The 11,005-nt window shown below is 49.5% G+C and overlaps 1 protein-coding gene across 3 annotated transcripts in view; it reads right to left on the bottom strand.

Moving 5' to 3' along the window:
* Positions 1 to 274: 274 nt before the first annotated feature.
* The window catches only part of Dlg5 (discs large MAGUK scaffold protein 5), a 113,517-nt gene continuing 102,786 nt past the window's right edge, over positions 275 to 11,005 (bottom strand). For all 3 annotated transcript variants that reach the window (XM_036198779.1, XM_036198781.1, XM_036198780.1), the window contains 5 exons: positions 5,760 to 5,903; positions 5,383 to 5,510; positions 3,774 to 3,883; positions 3,127 to 3,236; positions 275 to 2,003 (listed from right to left, as the gene is read on the bottom strand). In XM_036198779.1, coding sequence (XP_036054672.1) covers positions 1,900 to 2,003; positions 3,127 to 3,236; positions 3,774 to 3,883; positions 5,383 to 5,510; positions 5,760 to 5,903 — 596 coding nt within the window. In that variant the 3' untranslated portion in view covers positions 275 to 1,899. The remainder of the gene's footprint in view (positions 2,004 to 3,126; positions 3,237 to 3,773; positions 3,884 to 5,382; positions 5,511 to 5,759; positions 5,904 to 11,005) is intronic.

Genomic DNA, 11,005 nt, shown 5'->3' with positions numbered 1-11,005 from the left:
TCACTTGGCGGATGACAGACAGTGAGGCCTGACAGGAGTCAGGCAGAGGTGGCTGGCTGCATCAGGTAAGAGACTACTGATTGCCAATGAACCTCATTCATCAGCCAGAGGACAGCAGGCTCCAGGACCACAGGGGTCCCAGTGGAGGGGAGCTACACAGGTCCCGTTCACAGGAGCAGCACAGGCAAAGGAAGGCAGGGGAGAGGGGAAGAGGCTACCGGGTTATGCAGGTTGAACAGAGTAAGTATCTGCACACATAGTCTCTGCACACAGGTTACACAAACTGACCTTTATTTGTCGTACTGAAGTCTGGTTTGTTTTTGATACAAAGTAACATTTTAGTACAGCATGACCCACCTGTCAGATCCATACCTGCCTGTCCGCTGACAGAGGAAGCAGGCATATGTATGACCAGGGAAATAGTCCTTGGCCCGCAACTGTAGAGTAAGACCTTGAGAGGCAGCGTCTCTCAGTTGTCTGAGCTGGAAAAGGTGTGCCCGGAAGGCACAGAACAGCCTTGAGGGCTGAGACTCTCTTTAAACAGCTGTGCAAGAAAATATATCCCTTTTAAAAAAAATCGTCAATAATGGCTAAACTACAATCTAATCTAGAATTACAAAGAATAAAGTGAAATCAAAGATTTCTTGCTAGTAAAATGAAATGTTCGGAACAGTATTAAAATATAGGTCCTACCCCAATGACACACAGAACCCAGTACAGTACCTATTAATAGGACACACAGTTGAAGAAGGGACCGCATCAGCTCTTCAGCAGATAGATAGGGCATCAGAAGGGGGGAGCGAGGGGGGAAAGAAAAATGGGTTTAAAAGAAAGAAAGAAAGAAAAAGAAAAGAAACCCAACAAAGAACAGAGATGTCCTCATGGAGTCAGGCTGAGAATGTTGCAACCAAGATGGAAAAACACTCAGGTTTTCTTCTTACACTTTCAATAGATGAGTCTAACCATTATACTCACTACAAGCCCTTATTTCAAAGTCTGTGACATGAAGAGTTTCACGCCAGAAAGGGCTGGTACACCTGTGCCAGTGTAAGGGTTACCCTGCATCCTTGCGCCAACAAAGGCTGCCAGGCATCTCAGAGCCTACAGGAACCAATGGCATGCCCGTGCCCCCTGCTGAGGACCCAACTGAGGAACCTTAATGGACTAGACATGATGCTTGAATACAAATGCAGCCGGAGAAGAGACAAGAGGCCAGGAAGGCAGGAGAAAGGCCAAGAGGTGAATCTGCAAGAATGCCAAAGCTGCCTTCCAGGTGGAGGAGGAAAGTGCTGCCATGGCCAGTTGGCTCACCAAGGCACTGGTTCTGGTACCAACAATGGTCTGAGCACCTGCAGTTGTGATGTCTTCCAGGAGAGGGGCCACTGAGGAGCAGGAAGTCTGTCAAAGCTCTGGTCCCACTGACAGGAACCTCCTGTAGCAAAGCAGCTCCCCCTGAACGAGGTTCCAGAAATGTCCTGCCCAAGACAGGAACATCAAACCAACAGGGAGTGAGTGACAGAGGGGTTGGGATCAGGGGCTGGGCACCGACAACATGGAGCCATTCAAGTAAACATAGACCACCAAATACTTAGAAAAGGCTTGTAAACTTGTGATCAGCAAGGTAGGTCCTGGGCACAGCACCTCTGCTCAGCTGGCTACGGGAGGATCAAGTCTTTTGTGTTTCTGGTTTTTTGTTTCAAAGTGGATGTGTGAGTAGTGCCATCCACCAGCTGGGCCAAATCTTGGTGGCTCTCCATCTACAAAGGAGGTGTTCCTAGAGTCCTGGTTCCGGGTCCTTCCCACCTTGTCCACAGACAGACAGACCTCTAGTGGCTGGGCGAGGGCCAGCCAGCTCTCCCCACCATCTGGTCATGGAGGTGCATCTGGCAGAGCTTTCTGTTAGGGTGGGCAAGCGGGGACCCACAGGACTTTACTTTGTTCTTCATTGACCATTGCCAGGATTTGAGTGCAAATGCCAGAGAGGGCTCCACCTTGGACGACCCCTGCAGAAAAGCCCACCAGACACAGCAGGTTAGGTCAGCTCTAAGACATTCCCACCTATCAAGGGAAATGAACACTCTGTCTGCTTGTCTGGGGGCTCCTTGACTCTCCCCCTCATGACCCTCCTCCTTCAGCAAGGAAACTGAGTAAAGGAGAAAACCTCCCCCTGGGGAAGCTGACTGTTCAAACTGCCTACCACAATGACTGGGATTGGGGTGGAGGTTGGGGAGGGGTGGGCATGCAGCACACGCATGGGACTGGCCTGCCCTCTACTGGGCAGGGGAATGACGACTGGGCAGCATATGGAGAAGCAGCCTGGGGGCTATGTTAGGATGCCCTTACTGGCAGCAGGGCTCTGTAGGGGACATGCAGGAGTTGGGGAAGGACTAGTGCCCAGGTTGGCAAGCTAGTGCTACTCCAAGGCACAGTGGGCAGAGCACACCACCAGAAGGCCGGGTACATTCAGAAAGTAATGAAGCTTATGGAATCTTATTTCTGTTTAACCTAATTTACAAAAATAAAAAATAAAAAAATAAAAATAATCAATATACATTTAAGTTTGTGCATTTTTTTAAACATTTTCTTTTTTTTTTTTTTGTTCTATTTGTCTACTGGTTTGTGATAAACTGGAAGTGAAAATGGGGCCAGGCTAGGCCCTCTGGAAGTGCTCTACTAGGTCTGAACCCTTTCTGTCATGTGCTAAAATGCCTCCACTAGCTCCTACAAATGGCTGACTTTACCCAACAGAGGCAGGGAAGCTGGAAGCCTGCATCCACAGGTGGCTCATTCGACAACCAGAGATGCCGAGACTGGCCTTGTCTTTCCAGCCCCACCTCACCCCCTCACTCCCCAGCAAGACTGGCCCTGGGCAGCACTCAGGATAGATAAATGTCTGCACTGCTGGCCCACCTGGCTTCGTGGGGTTCCCAACCTTTCTGGAGGTCACCGTGGTTATGCTGCTGGGTGTTTGTGCTGAGACAGCTCCTACTGCGTGTTGTGGATGAGGCTAGACCATGCCCAAAGGCTGGTGTGTATAACCCTTCCTCCTGGCACAGCCCTGACACTGGCCAGGAGAGTTGGACTGCTATCATTCCTAGGACCTGAGGAAATTCTCTGCCCACTTACCTGTGAAGTACCTGCTGTACTCTTGATCGATCCTCTGCGCCGTCTCAAATTGCTCTTTGGAATGCCTCTGCGTCACCTTGTCCCTCAGGTAGACAGGGTCTCTCTGCTCCCTGTAGGGGCAGCCAGGGAACTAGGCTGAGTCTTAAACCTACCCCTGGGTCCCCTCTTCCTTCTTTGGTCCAGGGTGGCAGGGTCTCCAGGAAGACAGGGTTGGGCTAGGACAGGGGATGGAGGGTGCATTCCCATAAATCAATAGCCTCTAGGCTATATGGGGAACTGTGGGCTGACAGGGAATCTGGGCCCCTCAGTACCCCGGTACACGGACAAAGACAGCAGACACATTAGCCATCTCCAAACTCAGGCACCAGGAGCTCAACAGCATAGAAAAGCCAAGAGGAGAAGGGGCCTCTGTGAGTGTAGCTGAGCTGGACTGGGCTCAGACTACTCAGTTTCCGTGGCCTTCTGCACAACATGCTGAGAAGAAAGGGGATGGGACAGAGAGGGAGCTCTGGAAGTGTGCTTGTGCCTCCTGCCTCTGGAAGGAGGTACTGAGCTCAGCTAATGTTGCCTCTGCATACAAGTCCAGGGTCAGAGGGGAGTGTTATGGACCCAAGCCCAGGGGAAACTCCATGGGGCCAGACACCCACTTGATGTGCTTGGCGCTCTTGTATCGGATGAAGATGACAATGGGGTAGATGTGCATGTGATGCAGCCTCTCAATGGCATGCGGGGCGATGTCCAGAAGACAGTGCCGGTTCTGAGGGATAACAGTGCACAGTAAGTTTGTAGGGCACACAGGAGAACATATCTTCTGCCTCCCAGAGGACCCACCCTTGCCTCACACAACTCTTCCTTCCTCCACACTCAAAAACACCAGGCAGCAGACGAAGATTTCTAGAAGATCACTTAAGACAGGAAGGGAGACTTCATCGGTGGGATATCCCCCTTCCTCCGCCCACTGATGGCTGCTCCAGTGGGAGTGGGAACTGGCAAGCAAGCCACACCTCAACACGGGGACTATACTGGCTGGTTTTGTGTATCAGCTTGACACAAGGTAGAGTCATTAGAGGAAGGAGCCTCAGTTGGTCTTCCTTAGGCTGACGCCCTTCCTGGACCCTGAGGGGCTCATGGGGTGTGTTTCTATCTCAGTTGAGCCTCCATGAGATCCAGCTGTAAGGCATTTTGTCAATTAGTGATTATTGGGGGAGGGCCCAGCCCATAGTGGGTGGTGTCATCCCTGGGCTGGTGGTCCTGGGTTCTAGTAGAAGGTAGGCTGAGCAAGCCATGGGAAGCAAGCCAGTAAGCAGCACCCCTCCATGGCCTCTGCATCAGCTCCTGCCTCTGGGATCCTGCCCTGTTTGAGTTCCTGTCCTGACTTCCTTTGGTAATGAACAGCAGTGTAGAAGTGTAAGCCAAAAAAGCCCTTTCCTACCCAACTTGCTTTTAGGTCATAGCGTTTCATCACAGCAATAGAAACCCTGAGACAGGGACTTTCTTGGGACCCCACCCTACCCTGGCCTCACAAATCTGCTACACTGAACAAGACTGGGGACTCTGGGATTTGTGGGGGGGGTGGGCAATAAAAGCGCATGGCTATGACAGAAACACACCCCATGAGCCCCTCAGGGTCCAAGAAGGGTGTCAGCCTAAGAAAGACCACAGGCACCCTGTGTGGAGCTCTCTTGATGTGTTTCCTAACTGAAGCTTTTCCCCATCCAAAAATTAATGAGCATTTCAACCATGAGCAGCCCACACTGTCTGGTAGAAGAGGGAACTGCAGCCCAGAGAAATGGCTAGAGAAACCCAGAGGCCAGAGGCTAGGACTGGCTACTTCCCTAGCACATCGTACATCTAACCCACTCCTTGGCAAATGGAGTCCAGGATGTCAAAAGCATCAAGAAACACTCTTCGCCTTTATGGGGTCAGAGACCTGGTGGGTGGCTCTCTGTAGCCACGAGTTCAGGGACTCATCCCAGAATGGTCTAGGAGAAGGTCTCTCCAGAGTTCAAAGCTCTCTTCAGTGCCCTTGAGAGCAGGGGCTTTGGGATACCCAAAGTGCTGGTGACTCCTAGCTCCTTCCCATGGATCTGTGTGCAGATCCATGGCAAAGACAGAGACTCGTAGCATCCAGGAGGATGAGACCAAGGGCAGGAGGCCTCAGACACCTAGGGCATGGTGAGCTAGCTGAGGTGTAAGAGCCAGGGCACAAGTGGAGACACAAGTGGAGCCTAGCCCTTGGGCCAAAGCCTTAGGTACCTTTTCTGTGATCTCCTTTATCGAAGCCACAGTGGTAACATCGAAATGGCCACTCCTCCGCTTGTAGTCCACAAACAGGCAGTCTTTGACACCCCGCTCAATGGCTTGCTGGGAGGCCTTCATTACCTCTGTATGGTAAGATGCAAAAGTCAAGGTGCTGGGTACACAGAAGGGGCCCAATGCAGAGAGCAACACTGATCAGCAGCATGGAGACCCATGCTACTATATGCTCTCCTGGAGAGAACGGAGGGTAACAGGTGAGTCTCTCTGCATCAGTAGGACCCGTAGACTCTGTATCCCAATCACTCTGCATGGCCAGAAAGGTAGGTGAACAAGGACAGACACAACCTAGTAGGCACAGGGGCACCACCCCTTACCAAGCGGGCATCTGCAGAACTTGCCAGGTGCTTCATTTACCAGCATCTCTTTCACTACATCCAGAAAAGGCCCCAGGATGAGGACAGGCCGCAGAGAGGTACAGTCCACCTTCTGGACCCGCTGATAGGCCAGGCTCACCGAGTCTAAGAGACAAGAGGGGGCAGGGTCATGGGCCCAGCCTGGATGGAGGACAAAAGCAGAGCTGGGCAGTCATGGCCCCAACCTTGCTCATCTAGATAGGCCCACCTTGACCTCACTTACCTGGACAGGCCTGCTATGGGATGTCTTTTTGTACACTGTGAATATATGCTGTTCCCATTGCTTAGTAAATAAAGTTGTTCTGGCCTATAGCAAGAAAGCTTACAGCCAGGCGGTGGGAAATCCAAGTAGAGATACAGAGAGAAGGGCGGAGTGAGAGAGATGCCAGCCGCCGCCCAAGGAGCAGCAAGATACCAGCAGACTGGTAATGCCACAGCCGCGTGGCAACTGATAGATGAATAGAAATGGGTTAAGTTATAAGAGCTAGCTAGCAAAAAGCTTGAGCCATAGGCCATCCAGTTCATAATTAATATTAAGTCCCTGAGTGATTATTTTGTAAGCGGCTGTGGGACTGCAGTGAGAGACCTCAGGCCAGGTGGGATGTAGGAAGTCTTTCGTCTTCTATGTCTCATAAAACCAACCCAATGAAGGTGACTTGGTTTATATCAGGTGCCTAGCTTTATCAAGGACCACATCGCAGGCACACCAGGGCACGATCACTAATGAGTTGGGAGACTGCAAAAGTCCCTTTGCCACTGAGGATACTGGGGACAATGGATGTCCAATCATCTTACTCTTCATTCTACTCCACGTCTTCCTCAGTTATCCCACATCCACTGCACCCACACCTCACATCTCTGCTCACTAGAGATGCGGCTCCAAGGTTTGGAAGCCACAGCCTCCTCCACAAATATGGTTATATGACCCATACCTGGACATGAAGGATAGGGGTGATGCAATTACATTTTTGGCTCCTGCCCATGAACCAGAAAAGATGGTGCTGTGAGCCAGCTCTGCCTGTACACATGGTGACAACCCTTAGGAACTGTCTGAGGTAGAAGACAGAAGGGACCTGGGTTTTCAACACAGGGCCACTTCCCTGGGCTGCCCACCAGCTCAGACCGTGTGTGACACACAGATGAGCTTCCTATGAGAACTAAACCAGAGCAGCTGTGGTTTAGTTCTAGTGATCAAGCCACTTTCCTTGCTAACACGCCAGGTGAACTCCCCCACCAAGTAAGAGATTGTCAGGAAGGTAGCAGGCAACTGACTTCCTAGGGACTCCCTGATGGATGTATGCTGGCTTCTCAGAAACACAAAAAGATACAAAGCATCTCTGCACTTTGGAAGCTCATGCTAAGTGGGGTTACAAGGTAGCAAGACTGGACACCCAGACAAATGCCACATCAGGAGTCCAGGCATGGGAATGGAAGAGTTAGGGGAGTGCTGGGGTGAGCTAGCTCAAACTGGATGAGGGACAGGTCTAAGATGAGAGCACAGAAGAACAGGCTGGAAGAGGGCACAAGGTGACTGTGGCAGGAAGGGGAGGGCTCTGTGGGGTCTGTCACTTCTGTCAAGGTGCTACAGAGAGAAGACCGTGGCACAGCTACCTGGAGGCACAAACACCCATGCTCTGCAGAGACCAAGCGCATGGGCAGAACAAAGAAATGAGTATAGTCTTGCCTCTCAGCATCATCATACCCCTGTGTGCTTACATTTGAAGATGGATTATACAAGTTTCCATCCAGTACTTCCTAACCTGGGGACCAGTAGGTCTGGTCTACATTCATGACCTTAGAATGAATGCCCATGCACTTTCTCTTTTGAACAATCAGAGACACAGCTGTAGCCAATCTTTGACCCTTCCACACTAGCCTCCCCAGATGCAGCCATTACTCTGAGTTGGAAGTGTATCTTTTCCACATGACTTTTATTACTAAAAGCTGATTTTTATAGGCTAAGGAAAAACCCATCGAATAATGTGTATGTGTGTGTGTGTGTGTGGGGGGGTGTTACATTCAACAAAAATGACGCGACACTATGAATGGCTTGCAGCTCCATCTCCCCTTCAGATTGTTTCTGGAATGCATCACAGGAATTCATGCTCCTCCTCTGAGGACTCTGCAATATTCCATGCACAGCTAAAATGTAAACCTGGGCAGAGAGCTGCTACCAAGACACTGGGGTCTCAGGCAGAGTGTGCAGGAAATATCCAATAGCAAATGAGACAAAAATGGAGTTTAGGGCAGTCACAGCAACCACAATCTAAAGAGCCAAAAACTGCAGTGGGAAGGGAGGAGGCAAGAACTAAAGAGATGGCTCAGTGGGTAAGAGTGCTGGCTGTGCAAACATGAGGATCTGAGTTCAAATCCCCAGCACCCATGCAAAAGGTCGGGCCACCCAGCTATATCCCCGGCAATTTGGGGGCAGAGATATGAGGGATTGCTGGCTGCCAGCCTAGCTCCTGGCTCAATGAGAGACCCCATCTCAAAGGAATAAAGCAAACAGTCTTTCTCTGGCCTCTTTGCATGCTTAACCATAAACACACATGTGTATATAATTCATATACATATAATTATCTCCCTACTCACAAGCAAATAAATACAAAGAAAACAAAAAGAACTAAGTCTGAATCAGAGGCTTCCCGTGAAACCCTTGCCAAATTCCAAAGCTCTAAGGAAAAAGAAGCTAAATGTGTAAGAGAAACACAAAACCACAGAGCAAAGGGTTCCATTGACTCTCGTGTAGAACAGAGAAAGACTGCCCCAGGGAGACCTCTTCAGGGAGCTGGGACCTAGGGGCCAGCTCTAATGGTCAGGGTGAACTCTACACAGCACAGAAGCTGTAGCCCAACCCGAGTTAGTGTGTCACTATGGGGGTGGGCTTTGAGCTCTCCTATGCTCAAGCCACACCCAGTGAGACAGACCACTTCCTGTGGCCTGCCAGTCAAGATGTAGCACTCTCAGCTCCAGCACCATGTCTGCCTTGCTCCCCACCATGATGATAATGGATTAAACCTCTGAAAATATAAGTAAGCCGCCCCAATTAAATGTTTCTTTATGCCATGGTCACAGTGTCTCTTCACAGCAACAGAAACCCTAAGACAGGTTCTATTGTTGCAATGAAACACTGTGACCAAAAGGTAAGTTGGGAGGGAAAGGGTTTATTCAGCTTACTCTTCCACAGCTCTGTTCATCACTAAAGAAAGTCGGGACAGAAACTCAAACAGGGCAGGATCCTGGAAACAGGAGCTGACACAGAGGCCATGGAAGGTGCTGCTTACCGGCTTGCTCCTCATGGCATGCTCGCCCAGTTTCTTATAGAACCCAGGATCACCAGCTGAGAGATGGATGGCCCCACCCACAATGGGCTGGGCCCTCCCCCATTGATCAATGCCCTAGTTGAGAAAATGCCCTACAGCCGCATCTCATGGACACATTTCCTCAACTGAGGCTCCTTCCTCTTTGATGATTCTAGTTTGTCAAAATGATACAAAACTAGCCAGGACACTTCTTGATCCCAACAATCTGTGACTCCTATCTTTTTTAGTGAAAAAGTTCTCCTGGGTTGCTCGGGAGAGTCTAAATGCCATCACAGGTATTCTTGTCAGAAAAGAGACTTTTGAGGCAGACATACATGACAGAGAGGGGATGTGGAGAAGAACTAGAAAGAGGTTTTAAGATAATAGCGATGTGTCTACAAGCAAAAGAATGTTGGTAGCCACTGCTCATAACCAACAAAGGCTAGGAGCAGATTCATCCTAGCTTTGCAGGGCAATGGAGGCCGCTGGCACCCTGACGTTGATTTGATGGCATTGGCCTTAAACAACTGGCTTTCAGAATGAATACACATTGTTTTAAGCTACTGTTTATAGTGATTTGTTACAGCACCCATAAATACAACCTACCCCCTGTGCACTGTGTGTGTGTGAGCGCGCGCATGAGGCTAGAAGCTGGCATTGGGTGTCTTTCTTGATAGCTCTCCTACGGCATTTATATAAGTGCTGGGGATCTGAACTCTGGTCCTCAGCACTTGCCTCGTAAGCATTTGCTTTGCTCATGAAACAATCTCCCCAGCTTTTTGAAAAAGTGGGGTTTTTGTTTGTTTGTTTGTTTTTTTAATGTGCATGATGTAGGGGGGTATGCATGCTATATGTGGAGGTAAGAGGAAACATTTATAGAGTTAGGCCTTTCCTTACACTGTTATGTGAGTTCAGGGAATCAAACTCAAGTCACCAGACTTACTCTGTTAGCGCTGAGAATGATATCTTAAAAGCACTGAAATAAAATGCAGTCAACCCTCTGGATCCACAGTTTTGAGTTCACGGATTCATTCAATTGGGGATAGAAAATATTCAAAAAGGTATCATAAATAATGTAGAGAGAATTTAAGTACGTGGGGAATGCGCTTAGGCCATACAAACACCACACTGGTGATTCACGTGAGGTATAGAACATCTACAGGTTTGGGTATCTAGAGGACGCTTGGGACTAACTCTCTGCCATACCAAGGTGTGACTGGGAACACCAACCTAAGATTCTATACACAAGGGGAATTCTGGAAAAATGGCAAAATGGACTTTGTCAGATGAAAAAGAAAATGCATCACCAAGTACAGAGCACACATCCTAGGAACTGTTGAAGGAGAGCAGAAAGATGACAAGATCTGACAAACAGGACCAGGGGAGGAGTGCAGAGCAGCAAGAGAGGTGAAGAGCGACAGTGTGAGATCCACCAGAGCACACTTGGGTGGGAACAGGAAGGCTAGGGAAGCTAGGGTACTGGTCAGTGGAGGAGGCAGAGTGGGCCTGTGCTTCAGATGTCTCGGGAAACTGTGAAGTTCATCCAATGGACGATGGCCAGGGCTAGCAGGCAGTCAGGGGCATCTGGTGAGGGCCACTGAACTCTCCAAAAGACTACGAACTGAAAACTGAAGGGGTCACAGAAACACTTGAGTATTCCAAAAACAGAGACAAAGGAGAGCTGAGGGAACATAAAAGAGGCAGATCTGGCAAACTAAAGAAAAGACAGCATCTGCTACAGTGACATTTAAAACGTTCTGTATCAGAACGTGAAAACTTCTATCTGCCATCCATCATCTCCACATTGATACTCAGGTCCTACTTTGACACAATGTGTTAAAACACTGGCTGCCACAGTGTGTGAAATAAAAGCTGCTCAAATCCTACCCTACTCCAGGGACAGTA

This window comes from Onychomys torridus, chromosome 9 (assembly GCF_903995425.1).
Source record: "Onychomys torridus chromosome 9, mOncTor1.1, whole genome shotgun sequence".
NCBI classification, from domain to species: Eukaryota; Metazoa; Chordata; class Mammalia; order Rodentia; family Cricetidae; genus Onychomys; species Onychomys torridus.
This window is presented reverse-complemented; position numbering and strand designations above follow the sequence as displayed.